This window comes from Salminus brasiliensis, chromosome 7 (genome assembly GCF_030463535.1).
Source record: "Salminus brasiliensis chromosome 7, fSalBra1.hap2, whole genome shotgun sequence".
NCBI lineage: Eukaryota > Metazoa > Chordata > Actinopteri > Characiformes > Bryconidae > Salminus > Salminus brasiliensis.
This window is the reverse complement of record NC_132884.1, coordinates 34,846,619-34,869,683: the sequence shown is the minus strand read 5'-3', so window position 1 is coordinate 34,869,683 and position 23,065 is coordinate 34,846,619. Positions and strand designations below refer to the sequence as shown.

Here is a 23,065-nt window from a genome sequence, read left to right as displayed (position 1 = left end):
AAAATATAACACTACGAAGCAATGAGACAAAAAAAAGGCATAGACAAAAAGACTCTCCTGCACTGACCATCGGGGACTAAATAGTTGCAGGCGAAACCCTGTTTTGTCCTCTGTGCTTGTTAAGATAATCCCACTAAAATAAAGTATTTTTTCCAGTTATGTTTAATCCAATGACATAAATCAAAATAAATTAATATAAACTACACAGTAGTACTAGGGCAAATTAATGTTTTGTTTTTTAGCTCATTATGTCCTAAACATATCAGTGTCCCAGTACTTCTGTCTCCTCATTCATTTTGTATAGTTCATCTACTATGTGGACTGAACTGTTAGGTCATTATTAGTTTCTTCTGTCATCAAGAGTTTACCCTGTCTCTGTCCAGGGAGGGCATTCTGCTAGATTCTGGAGCATTGCTGTAAGGATTTGATTTCCTTCAGCGACATCAGTGTTAGTGAAGTCAGGATATTGGATGGAGCACCATCATCTCAGAGAACACAGTTCCTCTGCTCCAGAGCTCTGTGCTGGCATTAGGCACGGTATTTTTGTACAGAGATGAAAGTAAGCTGGAGACCTAGGGGTGCAGAAATGAAGTTGTTTAATTTGTCTGTTCAGGAGCCTTTAGTTCACAGTCCGTTCTGCAGACAGCTCAGCTCCATGCTCCCCAAGGTCCCCCCAAGTTCTTTCCAGTATTATGTCTTACTTTATATTTGGTTTGAAGCTGTAGGGAGGGGCAACAAGTGTATATTCTTTAAACACATGGCCAGTCTTTTTGACTTTTCGACTAGACAGTTGCAACAGGATGGATCTGACTGACCGTAAAGCTTCTGACCCTTAACCTCTAGTCTATTATTATCTTCAGGAACTCTGCATTTCTGGTGCATCACCATGAGATCATTCTGCATTTTCACATGTTAACCAATGTAATATTCAACAACAGTGCCAAAAAGCAAATGATAATTTGCTCTCCTAGTCTCCTATTTTGTTGACAAATGCTTCCTTACAGGAACTAGAAAATCTGTGTGGGTGCATTTGCACATTTGTGTCAGCAATAGGCACAACCTAAAATAGCTTAATGCATTCATTAAAATGGATGTCCACAAACATTTGGACATATAGTGTATCTTCCTCTTTTTCTAACTTCTGTTCATCGAAACATGAGACATATTCGCTCAAACTCACAAACTTTTTCATCCGTACCTTCCATCAATGGATTTAGTACAGGCAGTTCTCCCTTGTGCTCATTTTCTCACTGACTCAGTCACTCACGCACTCACTTGCTCCTTCACTCTCCTGCCTAATGGAGAAGAGTGTGTATCTCTCTTGTTCATTTTGCTCCCCTGTCAGACTGAGGGCAGTGTGTTTGTGTTCATTACTCGTATATTGAGTATTGTGCCGTTCTCTAGTTTTTAGAGATAGCGGATGTTGATTGTGAGCTAATGAATTAATGTGTGTGAGGAAGTCTCATTCATTAGTACTCTTCTCTCTGATTCTCACATATTCTGTCTATTGCTCTTGTTCTCTCTTTCTCTATTTAGCCTTACCCATGGTTACATGTCTGACGTGAAGCGAATCTCCGCCACCTCCATCTATTTTGAGTCCATGCCTTACAAACTCAACGTAAGTTCGACCTGTGTACCACTAATGTTCTGTGTCTACATACTGTCTGTTCAGTAGTGTGTGTGTGTGTGTGTGTGTGTGTGTGCTGTTTTATTTGTATCACAGTATATAAAAAAATATTTAAAGCTGAGAATTGGTATTTCTTGCTGCGGGGCCCCCTATGGTCGGGAAGTGTAATTCACGCTTTGAGCTACCCCTCAAGGACGTGCTGTGCATAGCATTTGCTGATAAGCTGAAAGATACTGTGAATGTGAACTGAGACGGTAGAGTGATATCACAGGATTTTACACGAATTCCTCTAGGGTCACGCACTGTTGCACAGTACACACAACACAGTTCGCACATGTGCCTGCTTTACCAAAGTTACACAGTGCAGATAGCAGCATTCTGCGTTCCCGGCGTAGCAACGGTAGAGATGCTGTTCTCTCTGTTAAATGCAGGCAAACATCACAATGATTTTAAAGCTGCTATTTTAAGGTAGACATGCTATATAATGTTAAATTAAGTATACATTAATAAAGCTGATGGAAGCATGTTTACATTACAAATATAATTCTAAAATTCTGTGCTAAAAGACACAGATCAGATGTTCAGAAACAAAAGGTATTTACTTTGTTTTTTGCTACCAAATGTATTTTGTCTGATAACAGTAATTTAGGAATTGATGACATATTACTAGTGTACTCTGGAGCCACTATGAGTGTAATTGGATGATTCTTGACAGAAGTGGCAAACATCGTCTTTTATGCTTATGTATGGATTCCGCTTTAACATGAGCTGCTTCTTTTTCTTTTCTCTTTTTATTTTCATGCATATTGGCCAAATCTGTGTTTTTCTTCCAGCTGTTGTAAATGTGATCATGTGACCACATAATTCAAACATTCAAGCTAGAAACTCACTCTGCCTCTGGTAATATAGTTGACGAATAGGAGAGTTTTATTACGTATAAGGAGATGTATAAAAATGATTACAGACGTCCCCCTGATAAGCTAATCCATTCTGAATAGGGCGATTACCTGAGAAACAGATTTGTGATTTGTATGTTTTGTAGTTGAGTTTTCAGTTTTCAAACAAGACAGGATTCAGCTCTTAGTTGTTGATAAAAAAAGTATCTCAGTAATGTTCTGGGGTTTGAGAAAGGGAGGGGCTTTAATAATCGCAATCATTTTGTTGATGCCATAGGGAATTGATTCCTTGGCCAGGCAAGCAAGCAAACCAAAAGAGTCCTTGGGCAAGACTCTTAACACTACATTCACCTATCTGTGTAAGATGCTTTTAGTGTCGCTCTGGGTAAGAGCATCAGCTAAATCTGTAAATGTAAGTACAGCACAGCACAGCACCCCTCAAGGACGTGCTGTGCATAGCATTTGCTGATAAGCTGAAAGATACTGTGAATGTGAACTGAGACGGTAGAGTGATATCACAGGATTTTACACGAATTCCTCTAGGGTCACGCACTGTTGCACAGTACACACAACACAGTTCGCACATGTGCCTGCTTTACCAAAGTTACACAGTGCAGATAGCAGCATTCTGCGTTCCCGGCGTAGCAACGGTAGAGATGCTGTTCTCTCTGTTAAATGCAGGCAAACATCACAATGATTTTAAAGCTGCTATTTTAAGGTAGACATGCTATATAATGTTAAATTAAGTATACATTAATAAAGCTGATGGAAGCATGTTTACATTACAAATATAATTCTAAAATTCTGTGCTAAAAGACACAGATCAGATGTTCAGAAACAAAAGGTATTTACTTTGTTTTTTGCTACCAAATGTATTTTGTCTGATAACAGTAATTTAGGAATTGATGACATATTACTAGTGTACTCTGGAGCCACTATGAGTGTAATTGGATGATTCTTGACAGAAGTGGCAAACATCGTCTTTTATGCTTATGTATGGATTCCGCTTTAACATGAGCTGCTTCTTTTTCTTTTCTCTTTTTATTTTCATGCATATTGGCCAAATCTGTGTTTTTCTTCCAGCTGTTGTAAATGTGATCATGTGACCACATAATTCAAACATTCAAGCTAGAAACTCACTCTGCCTCTGGTAATATAGTTGACGAATAGGAGAGTTTTATTACGTATAAGGAGATGTATAAAAATGATTACAGACGTCCCCCTGATAAGCTAATCCATTCTGAATAGGGCGATTACCTGAGAAACAGATTTGTGATTTGTATGTTTTGTAGTTGAGTTTTCAGTTTTCAAACAAGACAGGATTCAGCTCTTAGTTGTTGATAAAAAAAGTATCTCAGTAATGTTCTGGGGTTTGAGAAAGGGAGGGGCTTTAATAATCGCAATCATTTTGTTGATGCCATAGGGAATTGATTCCTTGGCCAGGCAAGCAAGCAAACCAAAAGAGTCCTTGGGCAAGACTCTTAACACTACATTCACCTATCTGTGTAAGATGCTTTTAGTGTCGCTCTGGGTAAGAGCATCAGCTAAATCTGTAAATGTAAGTCTATTGTTGTTGTTATTCCATGTTGTAGCTTTTGTTTTTGTGTGCCTGTGTCTGTACAGATATACTAGCCTATGTCTGCTGGGCATTCTCCAGGTTGCTGAGACTCTCGCGTGATTCATTGATCAGTGCCTATGTGTGTATGTGTCTGTACGTTTGTACGTGTGGCTCATCAATGCAGCAGAGTTTTTGGGTGATCAATGTGTTGGGGTGTGTGCTGTCTCCGTGGTCTGCCATCTGATGGATGAGAGGGCAGTCCCCTCTCTACGGGAGAGATAATAGGAAATCGACAGGCGGGCCGTGGCCTCTCTCTCTTCTCGCACACACACTTACGCAAACCCTAAGAGCCCACGTCAGTGAAAGAGTGAGGAGATGGACTGAGAGTGAGAGAGTAGTGGAGATGGGAGATTACCACCTGTGCAGACAGAGAGAGGAGCAGAGATGAGTTCTGAATGGGATGTTAAGTCTTACTGTGTACTGGTGTTGATTATACATGAGCACTGGTTTAAAAGAGACCTATTTTACTCACTTTTTTTTTATAGCAGTTGAACTTCTCTGTGCTCTTTAAAAGACTTCTGTACGGAGTATGAAGCAAATAACACTGTATTTCCCTGTCATGTAATGGTGAAGGTAGTGTTATGGCATGAGCATGTATGGCTGTCGGTGGCACCAGTGTTTATGGATGTTGTAGGTACTGATAGATATAGCTGGAGAGCTATACATTCTGCTCAGATTCAGTCAAATGCTGCAAAACGAAAGCAACCAAATCGTTTCTTAAAGCAAAGAAATGGGTTGTTCTTAAATTCAGTCATTTGAGATCAACCCAATTAAACAGCTTTTTACTTACTGAAGAAAAACCTGAAGGCAGGAAGACCCACAAAACGGGGCCTGCAATAAATGCCTCCATGGAATGAAACTTCAATCATTTACCACAAAGGATTTACATCCCAGGACACTATATGAACGGTAAAGTATTGGGACACCTGCTCATTCGTAATTTTTTCTAAACTTATGGGTATTAATAAGAATTTTTCCTGATTTCCACTGCTCCAAAGTTCAATGCTGGGAGGCTTCATACCCCTTTAGTGCATGGCAGGCTTTGGGCATGGTGCCAATAGGTTTCAAGAGAGTCCTACTCTTTTGGCAATACTTTTCTCTGTGTCAGCAATGGGTGCAACCTAAAGTAGCTGAATGTGTTCAGTAGAAAGGGTGTCCACAAACATATAGTGTATTAAAAATGCTAATCCTTATATTTCTAAATTGTACATTTACACACAACCTGTTCTCATATTAGTCAATGCTAAGAGTAATTTATATAAATCATATCGAACAAAGCATTTCATGTTTTAATGTTAGCATTTTCTTCCGCAAAATTACTTTACTTGCTCACTGCGCAGCCTGCAGTTCCATCTCCATCTCCAGACCAACTAATTAAACTCAGTTTCCCACTCAGTGTTATGATTTCTAACAGTCTTGTTTTCTTTAGCTTGTGGTTTGTTATATGATGTATAGCAGCAGTGTTCAGCAGAGTGATACAGTGTTTGTGGGGGAAAAAAAGATCACAACAGCACAGTTGGAGCGCGTTTCAACCACATGGCCGGAGCTAACTGTTGTATAAAGCAGTGTATCAGTGCACTGTAAATGTTTGACACACATGAAAAATGACGCACTCCTCTCTCATTCTCTTTCTTTTCTTCCTCTAGCCTACAACAGGTCTAATAGACTATGACCAGATGGAGATAACTGCAAAGCTGTTTCGGCCCAAGCTGATCATCGCTGGCACCAGTGCCTACGCCCGCCTCATTGACTACGCCCGCATCAAGAAGGTGCCACACATTTCTCTCTCCCTCCCTATCTCACTCTGTCATTTTATACCTCTCCACCTGTTCTCCTTTGTCTTTTTTTCTCAATCCTCTTTCTCTGTCTTTGCTTTTCTCGTTTTTGCTACATCTGTTCTCCCTAACATATCTAGTGTTCTACCCCCTTCTCTCTCTCCTTCACACACACACACACACACACACATCCACACCTCTTTCTCTGACTCACACAGACACACATTTGTTTAATTACTCATTCTTGACACTGATTTTTGCACTTTTTTTCTTTTTTTCTTCTCCACCCTCTCTCCATCTCTCTCCATGCCCCCCCCTCCCCAAACATGTACACACTTCCTTCTCATTCTGTCTGGCTCACACACTCTCTCTAACACACACACACACACACACTGTTGGTCTTATTCTGTCTGCATCAGTAGGATGTTTTTTTAGCACTGTGCCATGTGTTGTGTTTCCTCATTGGAATAGGCGTGTGTGAGACATGCTCCTCGCACTCGCTCTCTCTCTCTTTCGTGTTCACACACACATTTCTTGACCATAACTAAGCAGTTTTAGTGTTTATAATATAAGTGTTAGTCTGCTATGCAGCTGCTAAAAACGGACTGAAAAGTCTAGCATTCACGTCACACTCTATAAAAGTATCACAGGACCTGCTTTAGCCAAAACATGGAAGGTTTGGTATATGTGCTGTATATCAACACAAAAACAGAAGCTCTGCCTCCTGTTCCTCAGGAAAGTTGGTGGATTACAGAAAATACACACAAGACAGTAAATAAGAAATTATAATACATATTTTCACAAACAATAAAAGAACGAAGTAAAACGTAATGTCATGTGGGTAAACAGGTAGAGTAGTTATTCAATAAAAATATGAAGCATGCAGATAAACAAGTAAATACTAACAGTCTTAGCAAGAGCTTCTTAAAGCCTCCATAGGTTGGGGTGCCTCTTTTTAGGCATTGACACTTGTCAGTTGAGCCCCATACATAAAAGCAAGTTCCAACGAAATGATCTCAAGTTCTTAATGGACATTAGCCTGTGTCCCTACATACATTTTGCTTTAAGTGTTTAATTTACCATAGGACTGCATACAGTTTCTTCACTGTCAGTTGGTTCCCTTGGGATCATTTGAGATGAGGTAACCACATCTGTATGTTTTTAATGGGCAGTTTGAAAAGCTAAAGATATGGTTGTGTTTAGGAGAGAGAGAGTTTCCTTTCTACTTTAGTAGAGAAGAAGATACACTACACAGTCATGAGTTAGGTTAGGATATCTCATTAAAACCTTTGTCTTTCTTATATTTAATGATATGGACATTTTATCTTCACATGAACAATATTGGGATATGAAGGTAACATAGCTGAACACCTAAAACTGAAAATGTCTTTAAAAGCATTTGTAAAACATTTATTACTACTTCAAATGTCTAAAATTAGAATCTGGTGCAGAACATCAGCTACAGATGATCAGAACATGGATTCTATTTAAACCTCAGACATTTAGTCATTTAGGTTTGCTCTTGATTGGTAAAGTTAGTGTTATTACCATAGTGAGATCCACAGAGCTCTCTGAGGCCTTTAGAAAGACTGGTGTAGATGTAGATGAGTCTGGGAAGGAGTTTAAAAAGATCTCTGAACAATTAGAAATCAGCCTTTCCACAAAGTCATTTACAAGGGCAACAACTGCCAACCAAAGTTCAGCTCTCACCGCAGAAAGATTTCTACATGAAGCAGTGGGGAAATCATTCTCCCAGTTGAGGTCAGAGACTGGTAGCTGGTTATAGGAATTGACAAACTGAAGTTATTTCAGCCAAGGGGGAAATATCAGCTATTAGGACTTAAGTTTTTGTTTTTTTTGTTTTTTTGTTATTGCATTTTGGTTCATTTATTAATTAAATTATACTATTGATTTTAAAAAGACAAATTTTCAGCTTTATTGGTTTAGTTATATTACCGTCATCTCTTAATATTTTTTTAAATGAAGATCAAATGTCTATGTTTAAATATATTTTAAAAAATTTTCATGGGGTTTCCTAACTTTTCCAAATTACTTTGTCCACATGTTTGTGGACACCCCTTCTAATGAATGCATTCAGCTACTTTAAGTTGCAACCATTGTAAATGTTAAAGTGCGTGAACACACACACATAAGTGTAAAGCCATATAAATAAATGGGTAGTTATGGTGCATGTCTCTTGTCACACAAAAATTGGAGGAAAAGAAAAATACCTTCCTTATACCTTTAATAGAAGTTGATGTAACAGATTTTATTCCAACTCGTTTTGGAGCATTCATTGTTGTAAAAAAACAACAAAATGGAAATACAAGGTCTTTGTCCAGGCGGCAATGATTTATATTTAACAGCAGCACCTGTACAGGTAGGGGTTGAGATCTTTGGGTGCCTGCTGCCGCTTTGTCCTTTAAAGTGCAGCATGCCATATGATATGAAGGCTGTGTGTCTTATTACCGTCTCTGCAAACAGCTGGCGTCATTTTTTCACTCTGCAAAAAAGTAGCAAAAGAATGTGTTCTTCACTTGCATTACTCTCAGATCCAACTGATCTGTACCTCCTTTATAGACTGGCAAAGCAGTGCTGTTCAGCTCTCATAAAGTATTCCACCCAATGTACCTGTTTTACTGTTTGGACCTTAAGGCATAGAGTAAATTCATGACCCGCATGTCTGATGTTAAACGCTGGACATCAGTGTTGAGTTTTATTGCGAAGCTAAGTTCATCCTGCCCTCTTTTTTGCTTCTCTCCTAAAAGACTTTGGTGGGTTTTTTCTTTCTTATTCTTAACTGGGACCTGCTCCAGCTTTCCTGGGGCTACTCCTATCTCACTGTCTCTCTCTCTCTTTCTCTCCTCCTTCTGGTTCTGCCTCTCTCTCTCTCTCTCTCTCTCTCTCATGCTCTCTCGCTCTTGGTGTCTCCGTCTTCCTCTTTTCCTTTCATCCTCTCCTCTCTTCCCCTCTCTCTTTCATGGATTTTTATCCTCCCTCTTCCTGCAGGGCCAGATTGTGTGTTATGTTTGTTGCAGGGACTCAGTGTGGCCTGATTTTACTGCTTGATAAACACCAGATCAGCCACACACACTCACACACACATACACAGATTATGCATATTAAGCAGTCTTGCATGAAATTATCAGTTAATAATCAGTTGGAATGAAACTTTTGTATCTCTTCCAGTGATAAGCAGTGATGCATCACTTTCTATACTGTTTGAGGATGACCCAGAATCTTCTCCCTAGAAAGCTTTTTTTATTATTATTATTTTTTACTAGGCGTTGTGTGGATCTTTTGTGAAACTATATATTTTTGTTTTCTAAACTATTTGTATAACTATACCCTGTTCCCAATTGCTTTAATTTCAGCATATTTGTTACATTTATTTGTTTCTGGTTCTGAAGAGACAACACAATGCAGCTTCTAAAATACTTTCATTTATTTATTAAGGAACCTAAACGCCAAGAACTGTTGGCCTCACTTGCCTCAGTTAAAGTCAGTGTACATGACATACATGACCGTAAGAAAGACAATGAGCAAAAATGGCCTCCATGAGAAAGTTGCAAGGCACAACTCTTGCTGATTAATAATAATAGCCCCCAACGCATTCGCATTAATATTCTGGGGACTAATGAGTCAAAGATGGAACCTTTTGCAAGACATGTGTCCTGTATCTGGCATAAAGCTAACCCCAATTCCACCATAAGAACATCATAGCAACAGTAAAACACTTTGCTGGCAGTTTTTGCAGTGGCCAAACCTAGGTCCTAACCTCAACTGCCACTATTCTCCCATACGAAGTACCCTATATTTCTGTAATCTTTAAACACTGACTATATCTACAATAGACTCATAAAATCATACTCTGTACCATGATAACAAAATTTATCATGATGCGATAAAATATTGTCCAGCTCTACTTGAATCCCATTATGGTGTTTAGACAAGACCTTAAGCAGGCAGTTCAGTTAAAACAATTATACAGAGAAAATTCCTCCCCAGCAATGTTAAAGACTCATCGCAAATTATCATGTATAATAAATGTTTGATTGCAGTTCTTACTGCCAGGGGTGGCACAGCCAGTTATTTACAGCCAGATATAGGGGCGGTTACTTTTCCAGATGGGTGATATGGGATTTGAATAAATCACTGTGTGTTTACTTAGATTGTCTTTATGTTTATAGTAGAATTATTTGGATGATGTAAAAACAAATATGCAAACAGAGAAGAAATTGGGAAGTGGGCAGATATTTTTTTACAGCCCTGTGTTATCTTTCTTTCTGTCTCAAAGCGTTATCTCTCCCTTTCCTCTGTAAAGAATTTTAATATCATATATTCAGTCTTTTCTTTAAACAGGGATTTTTATTTAAAGTCTCCCTCTTTCTCTCTCTCTCCCCTCTAGCTGTGTACAGAGTTAAATGCGTATCTGCTGGCAGACATGGCCCACATTAGTGGCCTTGTGGCTGCTAAAGCTATTCCCTCTCCATTTGAGCACGCTGACCTTGTCACCACTACCACACACAAATCCCTCAGAGGAGCCAGGTACTCGTCTGTGTGTGTCTGTGTGTGTCTGTGTGTGTGTTAAGAGCTTTACTATGTAATGAGTGAATGAGCACACTAATCTTTGAACACAGGTTAGATAAACAAGATTTATTTCCTTGTAGTTAATGAACTATTTAAAGACTAGCACATCTTTAAAACATTAGGTGTTCGTTGGATTTCAATTCCATTTAAATTCAGTTTGTTCCATTTATGAAGTTTAACAGCTAAGGAAACCCAAGTGATTCATTTTGTTGGTTAATTTAACATTTCTGTTGTCCTCTCAGGGCTGGACTGATATTCTATCGGAAAGGTGTCCGCACCGTGGACAAGAAAGGTGCTGAAGTCAAGTATGACCTTGAGGACAAGGTCAACTTCTCTGTCTTCCCCTCTCTTCAGGGCGGCCCTCACAATCACGCCATCGCTGGGGTCGCCGTGGCTCTCAGACAGGTATGTTCAAAACTGGCCGCCCACCCAAACTTGTTTCTGTCTCTTTTGTCCCATCATTTGAATTGGTGTGTTGCCAATTTGTTTATGTATATAAACGCTTGTTTTCAATGGATTTTGAGGGATGGCGGGTCGAGCCGAGCCGTACTTGAAGCTCAAAGGGCTTTTGGTGCGGGTCGGCTTTTGACCATTGCCATCAAGTACGGAGGGGCTAGTCCGTTCTTGGCTTTGTAGGCCAGAGTCAGGGTTTTGAATCTGATGCGGGCAGCTACTGGAAGCCAGTGGAGTGAGACGGCTGAATTTAGAAACATTGAAGACGACTCGTGCCCCTGCGTTCTGGTTAAGTTGCAGGGGCCTGATGGTGCGTAAAGGGAGACCAGCCAGAAGAGAGTTCCAGTAGTCAAGTCTTAAAGTGACGAGAGACTGAACGAGCACCTGGGCAGCCTCTCTAGAGAGGAAGGGTTGAATTCTCCGGATGTTGTACAGGAGAAATCTGCATGACCGAGTTAAGTTTGTGACATGACTTGAGAACGATAACTGATCATCCATGACTACACCAAGGCTTCGAGCTTCTGTAGAAGCAGTGACCAGTGCATTTTCAAAGGATCACTCCTCAAACCGCTCAAACCACAGGATCACTTCTCAAACCACAGGATCAGTGTCCTGGAAAGCATTTTAGGGTTAGGTGAGCCTTGCTCAAAGCAACCTCAACCGTGTCCTCAAGGTTAGAGAAGCGACCATCATAGCAGGGCCTGAAATTCATTTTTCAAAAGGGGGGGGAATTCCCCCCTTAAATGTGTCACATAAGGGGGATTTCTACATTTTGGGGGGGATACTACTGGTGAGCTGAACTACAGGTCTTACCTTGTCCTTTTTAAGAGTTTTGTTGCTGTGCTTCAACTTAAGATATTCGCTGAACTATAGACATTGCTGTAACTTGTCTCTTGGTTCTTCTCTACCCTGATGTCCTCTCCTTGGTCTTTCTTTTGTAGTTTTCTATTTTTCTTGTACTCCAAAAATCAATATCAAAAAACACAAACATTCCAACTGCTCTCTGGAAGGGGTCAAGCTCTGAAATGAGCATCAGATTGGCTTTGTCTGAGTCCTGAGTGTTTGAGGCAGCCATGTGCTCAAGAACATCTCTCAGGGATTTCAGTGATCTACACACCACTGATACAGCACTGTGAACTGACAGCCACCTCACTGTATGTGGCTGGGTAAACTTCAGTTGGGGCTCATCCAGCTGTTTCTGCAATTCATGCAACCTGTTGCTTCTGACAGCAGAATTACTGAAAAATACAAAAATTGACCTCAAATCCTGCTGAAACTTTTTTACCTGTTGCACAGATCTGGCTGCATCACTAGCAACAAGAGCAAGACGATGAGCTGTGCAATGCACCCCCACCAAATCTGAGTTGAACTCCTCTCTGAGTTTTTTAACAACTCCTTGGCGACATCCTGTCATAACAGCAGCACCATCAGTACAAACTGCTGCAAGCTTTTTTCCATCTAAATTCTTTTCTGCCAGCAATTGCTTAATATCCTCAAAAATGGTGTCTGCTCTTCCATCAACAATTTCAGAGTTCCTGAACAATTTCGTTTTTATCTTGTTGTCATCCATGTACCTTACATATGTTATAAGTCGCTTCATGTTGCTTATGTCTGTGGACTCGTCCAGTACTAAAGAAAACACAGGGCTTTTTAGCACAGCTTTGTCAACATCTTCCACAAGTGCACTTGCAATAGCTTGGTGCATTTCTGCTACACCTTTCTCATTAGTGTAGCTTTCATAACTTGACATTTCAGTTTTCAGGTTTTTAAAAGAAGGACACTCCATCTCTTTCATGAATTTAACGAGATGCCCAAATTTTGAATTAGCCAGTTCGTTTTCTGCAATAAAGTAAGCAGTTTTGAGAAGCCCCGTTATTTCTTCCTCACACTGCAGCTGCGCAACTTCAATAGCGTTAGCCATCGCATTTTTAGCCGAATTAGCCTCGCGCTTTCTTTTCAGTGCTGCTGTATGAGAAACACTGTCCGAGTGGCGACTTAAAGTCGACGTTTTGTAGCATCGGCTGGTAAAAGGCGCAGCACCGTACATTTTACAAATCGAGCAGCTCATTTCACCGCTATTAAGTTCAAGCCAAGGATATATTCTTGGCCAATTGGCCTGAAACTTATCTTTGGACTGCTGCTTTAGTTTGGTGCCGTCACCTGTCTGTGAATCCTGTGGATTAGCTTCGTTAACGCTGCTGCTTGTGCTAGTCCGTTCGGGTTCCGGTGCCTTTTTCTGAGCGGGTTCAGTTTCAGACGATGGAGATTTGCGTTTTAGCCAGCGTTCCATGTTTGTGTGCCTCAAGTTCTTATCAGGGACTGTGTTGGTTCTGAAAGTTGACCGGGAGAAATGCCTCTAAAGCAAAAGTTTCTCGTAGCTCTGTAGACAGAGGAGGAGTGAGCGCGCCGAGTGCAGCTTCCAGTACGCGCGGTCCATCCGTCCGTCTCACAATCCAAACCGGGATAATTTTTGCTGAACGTTTTTTGCTGTAATTGTGTGCGGGAGTTTCCCGCATTATTAAAGCTAAAATTGCGGGAATAGAAGAAATAGTGCGCAATTCCCGCAATCCCGCACTGAAATTCAGGCCCTGTCATAGTACTGGAACGTCGCTAGCTTGTCCCCAGGTCAGCTTCCACGGCTGATGTGCCTTTGAACAAGGCACCTAAACTCCAGTGTGCAGTTACAGTAAACTGAAGTGTAGAAAACTCTAACAATAGATGTTGCATGGTAGTTATCAAACCTCTTCTGTCACACACGCATTTCAGGGTCTTTTTAATCCAGCAACTTCCACTAGAGTAAAAATTACCTGCTGGGTTGTGGCAGAACTGAGATCATCTGGGAAAATGGTCAAGTTTAGTACAACACAAAGTGAGTACGATGCAAGCAAAGGTTTTTACTTTACCGTTCTTTTCTTATCTTTTTGTTCAGGCCAACACCCCAATGTTCAAAGAGTACATTACACAAGTGATGAAGAATGCTAAGGCCATGGCCAATGCATTGCTGAAGAAGGAATACACTCTTGTGTCAGGTAAACTAATGCTAACCGTACACTAGACGACTACGAAAAGTCTCTTTATCACCTTTATTCCCATTACTCTCAAAATCTCATTATTCATCAGTCATTTTGCAAAGACTGGGAATCTTGCAGGGTATCTTGCAACTAGATTCCTTTTGAGATGATTTCCCTTTATTATATTTGTATTTAATTATTTTAGTTTTGTATATATTTATTTATTTGTATTATATATTTTATTATATTTATATATTTCATTAATAAATAAATATATCTGCCACTTGGCTGCTTCCACGTCATAATTTTGAGTCAAGGGGCACTAGTGCTCCCAACAGCCTTGCTCTTTGCCTCACAGTTACCTTTTCATTGCTAGCACTGCATCTCTATTACTCTCTCCTCTTCTCTTTTCTTCTCTCAGGTGGGACCGATAATCACCTGGTGCTGGTAGATTTGAGGCCTCAGGGAATGGATGGTGCTCGAGCAGAGAGGGTTCTGGAGCTTGTTTCCATCACTGCTAACAAAAATACCTGCCCAGGAGACAAGAGCGCACTTACCCCTGGAGGCCTCAGACTGGGTTAGTTAGTGTGCAAATACACACCCAAAATCACTTACCTCGCTCTTAATTCTCTTAATACGCTGTTTCCTTAAGCGTCATACTGATGAGTTATGCCATTCAGCTTGTCCTTGTCTGCTTCTGTTGTGTCTCAGGTGCCCCCGCGCTGACATCTCGCCAGTTCAAAGAAGCAGACTTTGAACAGGTTGTGGAATTCATGGATGAAGGCTTTAAAATCGCACTGGATGTCAAGAAAAAGACCAGTGAGTTGACTGGACACTAAAACCTTTTCACTTGGTTAAAACTGCCTGGCTAACGTAGCTAATGTAGCTAACAAGGGATGAATACTGAATACTGTTGGCCAGACTTATTTGATTTCCAACTACTGTTATTTATGAAAATGGACAAAACTCAATTAAAACTTTAAGGTTACTGCTGCTGTTTTTACTGTGCAGCTTGCAGACTCAATGAACTTTGTTTACTAAGTACTTTTAGTGATTTATTTATTTGATTGAGTGATTTTGTGACACTTACTGCTGGCACTTCCAAAAGGAAGTGTGTTAGCTTAACCATTTCTGAACTTCCCTTTGAGGAAGCTGAGTGTTTACAGTTACTGTAACCTTGTCTAGTTCCCGTAGAGAAGTATTGCCATTAGAATAGGACTCTTTGGAGCACATAAACATATTGGCACCGTATCTAAATACAGGTGTGGGCTAGAAGGGTATTTTCTGAAATGATGGTGCTTCATGAGGAGTTGGTAATAAGATGGGGTGGTTATCATCAATCAATCTGACCTCAGTAATGCTCATTGTTGAATGCAATCAGATCCTCACAGCAGTGCTCCAAAATCTGTTAAAAAGCCTTACCTGGACATTAGAGACAGAAACAAGCAGTTGTTCCAATATTATTGTTCAAATGTGTGTGTGTGTGTATATGTATGTATGTATGTATGTATGTATATATATGTATATATATATATATATATATATATATATATATATATATATATATATATATATATATATATATATATATATGATCCTAATATACTCTTTTCTCTCTCTTCTCCATTTCTCTCATATCCATTTATTCAATGCTATTCAGAAAAGCTGGCAGAGTTTAAGAGTTTCCTGCTGGAGGACCCGGAGACAGTGGCACGTATCGCTGACCTGCGCTACCGTGTGGAGGCTTTTGCTCGGCCCTTCCCAATGCCAGGGTTCCCTGACCACTAACTACTAATACAACTCAGAGACCGACAAGCAGACAGTGAGAGAGAAACAGTGGTGAATCTAAACACCCATCTAGGAGCCTTGTAGCTTTCTGCAGCAAGTAAACAGTAATAAGAAGGTGATCCGTATTTTTATTTTTTTTTCTTTTGATCCTTTGTTCATCAGGCACCTTGTTGGCAAGTGCGGAAAGTGAGGTGTGGATAAATGCTGTGAAGGTTGTATGTGGTCATCATGCACAATTATGCTAAATCAATGAACAAATAGTTTTATTAACTCCAATGTCTTACAGTGTTTAAGAGGCCAGCAGTGCATTCAGGCAGTTTTGCTTGGATGAAAGCTTTCTTGTTTCAGCATGTTCAAGTGCAAGCAGGCTCACATACTGAATAGCTGGAATGGTGCTGTAACAATCGCAACTGATGTGTAACTGATGTGTTTGATGGGTAATATTGGGATGTCCAAATATTGTGCTTCAGCGATCCAGTTTCTAGAGTGTTTTTGGAGTTGGTTGCAACATGTTTAATCAGTTAAATTGAGCTGATGGTTAATGCTGGACCTGACAAACTAAAGCTGTCTAGTGGTAAAATCTAGCTTGTGAAGCACAATTTGGACAATTCTGCTTGTCCAGGTAGTCTTAATCGTGACTGGCTCTGCTGAAGACCGCTCTTCATGTCTTGCATTTCGAACATTGTCTTAAGAACAAAACTCATTCAAACTTTGCGCTATGTTGGCACTCTTGTGTTTACAGATAATTTCTCACCTCTTATGTCTTAATTTTGAACAGTGGAACAAATGACGATCATGAATTTCTTTATACTTTAGCGAGGATTATTCTTTTCTTTTCTTTTTTTTCCATCCTAACTACTACTGCTGCTGCACTCAGAGGAAAAACATTAATTATTATTTATGTAGACAGACTAAACGCACACACGTTTCGAACTTATAGAGTCTAATATAAGCAAGAGCTTATGATTGAGGTCCTTGATGTATTGCATAGTATGTGGGGTGAGATCACATGGGGATAATGGGGGTCTAAAGTAGTGCAAGTTGTTTCACTGTAGAGATACACTGTTACTAGAGTGTTTGTGGTTAATTAGCCTACTAACCACCCTCCCTTTACTAACCCAAATGGTTTTAGGGGACAAAGGTGTGATGATGTAATGATAATGCTGACCCACATGTATAAGGTACTGTTAAATTACACTGAGGGTGAGAGATACAGTATTTTTATTGTACATGTCTTGCCTTTCCCTGTCCACCAGCAAAGCCTACAGTAGCCTCTGGTTTCCCCCTTAACTCTAGTCTATCATTCTCCAGGATGCTGCCTATGAGACCTTTTTATCTGTAAAGTTTTTTTAAACAGACCTTTACAAAGTGTACAATTTTATAAGAAAGTCTAATCCCAATAAACATGTGCAGTAATAAAAAAAAAAGAAACTACTCCTGCTTTCATTCCTACAAAACCACCAAAACACGTCTGCTTTTATTGGTTTCCTTAAACTGGGGTGGTTTTGGTCTGGGTAGGGGGTGGTTGTCCAATTTTATTCTATTGTCCTGATTTTTCTTAAAAGCAACATTGTGGATTTGAGAGATTATTGGGGGGCAGAAATGTGCTTCTGGATTAGTGTGTGATTTGATCTTGATCTGGTGATTAAAAACAAGCTGAGGCATTATGGAACAAAAATAGTGATTGCTTGAACAGGTACGTGTAAGTATAATCCCTGTGTGTGTGTGTGTCCTTGTGCGAGACGGCGGCAGCAGCAGCAGAATGTCTGCTGTTCCACAGCTGTGCTTTAATGACAGGCCAACAGTGGAAATTGTCTCACTCAGAGAAGCTGTGTGAGAGAGAGGGACACACACATCCACACACACCCCAGCCTACCTGTTTTGTGTCAAGGAGCAGTAGCTCTCCCGTCAGCCTTGCTCTTTACCTCACTGTTACCCTGTCACTGTTAGCACTTCAGCGCTCTCTCTCTCTCTCTCTCTCTCTCTCTCTCTCTCTCTCTCTCTCTCTCTCTCTCTCTCTCTCTCTCTCTCTCTCTCTGTGCACACAGACAGGCAGGCACTAATTTGACAATAAATCACCAATGTTCAACGAGGGACGGATAAGCGACAGCGCCCGCAATTAATTGGACTCGTTTATTTGGAGTGGCACACCGTCGTTGTGCCGCTTGTCATAATTAAAAACGCATAGCAACATGACGAGTCATTACAGGCAGACGGCTGTTCGGGCTTAAGTGCTGTTTTAGAGTTAAGCTCCAAACTGTCCTAATGCACCATAATTATCTCATAATAAAGTGTAAGTGTCTCTTATAGTGCAATAATGCTCCCCCATCGAGAGCGGCCATAAGAGTGAAGGATGGATGGGGATCGCGAGGGAGGAGAGGAAGCGTTCCACTCATCAGTTAGTGGCCTGACAGCCCCGCGGAGAGACTGCACTGAAGGGGGAGCATGCCCATCTTGCTCATGCATGGGCATATTTCTTCCCCCTCTATCCCTACTGCCTTTTCTCTCTCTCCCTCTCTCTCTCGGTCTTCCCCCAAATGAAGGAAGTATGATAACACCTCTGCTTTTTTACCAGCAGCAAGAAATCCAGGCCCACCCCCAGTTTGAGTGCCAGGCTGCTGTGATAAGCAACTCCAAGCCTGGAAGTCTGGACTGAACTCACCCTCATCTAGTTCAGCTGAGGACAGCTTGAACTAATGGCACACTGTGACTGCCCAGAAACAAGTGTTGCAATGACTTTTTTTTTTTTTTTTTTTACAGTTCAGACCTGGGTAGTAATTACATACTAATTTTTGTATAAAACGTTTCTATAATCAGGGTAGGAAAAGGGGACCGTATTCTGTTACAGGTTCAGAACAAGAACACATGGTCATTGATGTGAAGCACCACTCAGAGAGCTAATAGCACCAAACTAGGCAGAATCTAATAAGAGTAAGTAAAGTCAGGTTCATAAGGTGCTTAGGTGCTAAGGTACATTTTAGGTTTAAGGTCAAAGCTACCTACCTACATGTTAGGTACACAGATATTGGAAACTTGCGCGAGACATTCCAGTAACACATTATTTAAAGCCTGAGTGGACTGATAAATCTCTGTGCTGATCAGTTATTTATCTCAGTGTTACTGAGCTCTACTGAAGCCTGAGTAGACTGATAAATCACTGTGCTGATCAGTTATTTATCTCAGTGTTACTGAGCTCTACTAAAGCCTGAGTAGACTGATAAATCACTGTGCTGACCAGTTATTAATCTCAGTGTTACTGAAGTCTACTGAAGCCTGAGTAGACTGATAAATCACTGTGCTGATCAGTTATTTATCTCCGTGTTACTGAGCTCTACTAAAGCCTGAGTAGACTGATAAATCACTGTGCTGATCAGTTATTTATCTCAGTGTTACTGAGCTCTACTAAAGCCTGAGTAGACTGATAAATCACTGTGCTGACCAGTTATTAATCTCAGTGTTACTGAAGTCTACTAAAGCCTGAGTAGACTGATAAATCTCTGTGCTGATCAGTTATTTATCTCAGTGTTACTGAAGTCTACTAAAGCCTGAGTAGACTGATAAATCTCTGTGCTGATCAGTTATTTATCTCAGTGTTACTGAGCTCTACTAAAGCCTGAGTAGACTGATAAATCACTGTGCTGATCAGTTATTTATCTCAGTGTTACTGAGCTCTACTAAAGCCTGAGTAGACTGATAAATCACTGTGCTGATCAGTGTTTTTTTTTTGTTTTTTTGTTTTTTTTGTGTGTACTGTACTTGTATCTGTGAGCACAAATGCCCACATATTCACTGCTTTAACAGGTAGGTGAGTTAAGAATAACCAAACACCTTAAATTGAAAAGTTAAACTAAATATATAAATAAATGTATATTAAACTTAGTATGTATATTATAAAGCATATTATAGTGGAAAAATTACAGCATGATTACCTCCTTTTTTTTCTTCCAAGTTTAAATGATGGTGTTAATCCCTCAGCACCCCCCCCCCCCCCCCCCAAAAGGCTTACAGGTTCTTCATTCTTACACACACATACACATGCATGTTATCTGTCACACACACACACCTCAGGCTTCACAATCACAAACACTTTTACACATACATGCTCCACAACTGGTTTGGAGAACATCTGGCACGTAAACACACACCCTTGCCTTTCCTTACATTCACACCAACCTGCCGTTTCCAGCTTGTGGTGTCAGTTCTCATTTATGCAGTAAAGCAGGTTGATTGAGGAATAGAGAGAAATGGACATTCATTTAAATACCATGTTAAAGTATAGCCTACAGGACGTGTCTTGTTTTGGGTTTGTAATTGTTTCTGTGTTTATCATCTTTTTTTAAATCTTATAAGCAGTGATTACGGTTAGATCATTAGAAAATAACATTTGGTAGATGTTGAAGTGTCTACATTATTAGGACTGTATTCATTTTGTCTTGTTCACACATGTGTTGGTTTAGAGATGAATAAAATAGATTTGTGTTTAGTGATTGTGACTATGAAAAAAAAAATAAAAATAAGGTCACTATAAAGCACCAATACAAATTAAATGGAGAGTGCATACACACACACAGACACACTTACTCAAACCCAGAGCTATCACGTCAGATCTCCAGGCCCTGGCCTTCTGCCAGAGATTGTGTAGTGAGGAGAACTGCCACTTAATTAATAATGTCTTCCGTGTTGGTAAGACGCTAGAGGGTGTTTCCGAGCGAGTCCAAAATTAACGGGTTCTTATGTGCAAAATCCTAATTTGCAAGCGGTTCAACATTTTTATGAAGGCAAATGCACTCGCTTTCTCAACACAGAACAACTTAAAGCAGTTCAACATCTCGTAGTTTTGAGTGCTTTTCAACTCCATTTGTAGGACCTTCTTGAATTCCTAAATTAAAGAAAGGTTAATGGATCATGAAAATGAATGTTTAATGTTTTCTTACTTGTTTGCATTCACTTGCTTACACCGTCTAGTATTTTGCGGTCCTTTTTTGTATAATGGGAAGAAAAAACTGGAAAAGCTCCTCATGTACTGGTTCAGCTTTCCCCCTCATGTGTTCAAAGGAATTGAAAAGGGATGTTGGGTGAATTTGGAAAATAGGACAAAATATTAATCTGCTTATTTTTGTGATTTCTGTATTTGTCCCAATCTGCAGTTCTGCAATTAATAATATTAAATGGTCTGATTTTGTGTTTCACAGGGGCAGGGAGTGTTGTATGTTTTGCTGAGACCCGAATTCCTCACAAATTTGGCCCTTTATAACTCCACCCTCAGTACTGCACAGTATGTATCGTACCAATGGTATTGAATTATTTGACCGTGTGTAACCACCCGCAAATGTCTTTGTTAAATCCACAAGGAGTCACTCTGTCCGGTCAGCTAAACAGAAGAGGGCAGTAGTTCTCTTACCATGCTGTCAAAGTGGAGCTTCTACTGCCATTGCCTTTCTACTGAATTCACATCCCTGTGCTTCTCTCCTGAGTGTACTGTAGTGGGCTTTAGGTAGTGTTGAGATGAAAGGGTATGTGTGACAGTGCATGTGTGTGTTTATCTCCGTCTCATCAGCCTTTTAAAAGAGCCTATAAGCCATGTCGGTGAACCTGCTGCCGCCAGTGCTGAGCTCCAGTAGAGTCTTCACAGCTCCTTGTTTACTTATTTACATGTGTGTCCTTATCTCATCCAGAACAACTCTGTCTTATCTAAAAAAAAATAAATAAATCAGGCACATCCCCTTTGGCCCTCTGGCAGGACATGAACCTTCATGAGCATTTTGGATTTAAGAAAGAGCATAAACATGTGACCATAATCTAGGCAGATGAATCTGGAGTCTATCTTTACATTAACAAAACTGTGTATTGTAGGTTGTAGGTTGTAATCCGGGCTGTTAAAAAAATTATCTTTTCAAATAAAATAATTGTAAAGATAGTCCGAATATATATTATTTCAATAACTTAGGGTCATATTCTTTTGTAATTGATTGTTTATTTTATTTCTAGGCAAATTTAAATAGTTTTAAGTCACTCTAAATGGTAAACAGGTTATTTATTCTGTAATATAATTGCTGTGATACTGTAAATGTAAATATCAGGTTCATAAATCCACACCAATAGGAAAAACACAAGTTCTGTGAACTAATCTAATTTACTCCTGGGCTCCCCCTACAGTTGGGGAGTATAATTCACTTTTACTCCACTGCACCCCAACTCTTCCTGCCAGTTCAGGGGATTTAACCAGTGACCTTCCGGTCTCAAGTCTACTTTAACCTTTAGGTCTTCGCTGTCCCCTGCATGATGTTGCTTGAAGACAAGCCAAAAAATATATATATCTAGGAGATCAGAGTGGTCCAGTGGACTAAGTTGCTAAGGCACTGCTAATCACAGCTTCGCATCCCGGGTCATGCTGCTTGCCATCGGCAGCCGGAGCCCAAGAGAGCACAGTTGGCCTTGCTCTTTCAGGAGTGGGTTGGTGGTGCTTCCTCCCACATCACTTCTAGTGTGATATCGGTCAACACAATTGTATGTTAGCGGATGTATCAGGTATCAGCCACGCTGGCTACCTAGCAATGCTGCATCAGTGACAGTTCGACAAGAGATGCTGGCTGGCTTCACATGTGTCAGATGAGACGTGCTAGTGATGGGGGGAGTTCATATGAACAGGAATTCGGCCTTCCAAATCGATAAAATAAATTATTACAAATAATCTAGAAATCCATTCATTTTTTGTATTTTAATCTTTATTTATTTTATCAGATGTTTCACCCATTTTCTCCCCAATTTGGACCGCCAATTACCCAACCCAAGCAGCATGACCGGGATTCGGTCGGGATTATTAGATTTATTATTTAATAATATGCCAACAACAACATGGAAATGAGGGGAATTTACCCTAATTATCTCGGCCAGAAATGGCAAGTATTTGCAGTGAATGTACGTTTTGGGTTGTTCACAGATTTGTGTGCATACTTTGTACCATACAGTAATATTTTTATAGTATGCATCATCACAGTCTCTGGAAAAAAAACAACTAGAAGCTAATATAAACCAGAGGATAACCCCATCTGAAGTGCACATATTGTCATATAGCAAAACAAAAACAATTACGGAAACATCTGTATATATGTGTGTGTGTGTGTGTGTGTGTGTGTGTGTGTGTGTGTGTATGCTGGCATGTGTGTGAGGGTCAGAATCGCACTGGAGCATTTATTTGTGTGTGTGTGTGTGTGTGTGTGTGTGTGTGTGTGTGTGTGTGTGTGTGTGTGGACTGCATGTATGTAGCGGTGCTGTTTGTGTGTGTGTATTGCCTGAGGCCTGCAGGC

General features: G+C 40.2%; 1 protein-coding gene across 1 annotated transcript in view; it reads left to right on the top strand.

The window, feature by feature from the left end:
- Positions 1-17,192, top strand: part of shmt2 (serine hydroxymethyltransferase 2 (mitochondrial)) — a 35,538-nt gene extending 18,346 nt beyond the window's left edge. The window contains exons 5-12 of the mRNA XM_072683150.1: positions 1,537-1,618; positions 5,788-5,910; positions 10,325-10,464; positions 10,749-10,911; positions 13,889-13,988; positions 14,392-14,547; positions 14,682-14,789; positions 15,631-17,192. Of these exons, the coding sequence (XP_072539251.1) occupies positions 1,537-1,618; positions 5,788-5,910; positions 10,325-10,464; positions 10,749-10,911; positions 13,889-13,988; positions 14,392-14,547; positions 14,682-14,789; positions 15,631-15,758 (1,000 nt within the window). The 3' untranslated portion in view covers positions 15,759-17,192. The remainder of the gene's footprint in view (positions 1-1,536; positions 1,619-5,787; positions 5,911-10,324; positions 10,465-10,748; positions 10,912-13,888; positions 13,989-14,391; positions 14,548-14,681; positions 14,790-15,630) is intronic.
- The last annotated feature ends 5,873 nt before the right edge of the window (positions 17,193-23,065 follow it).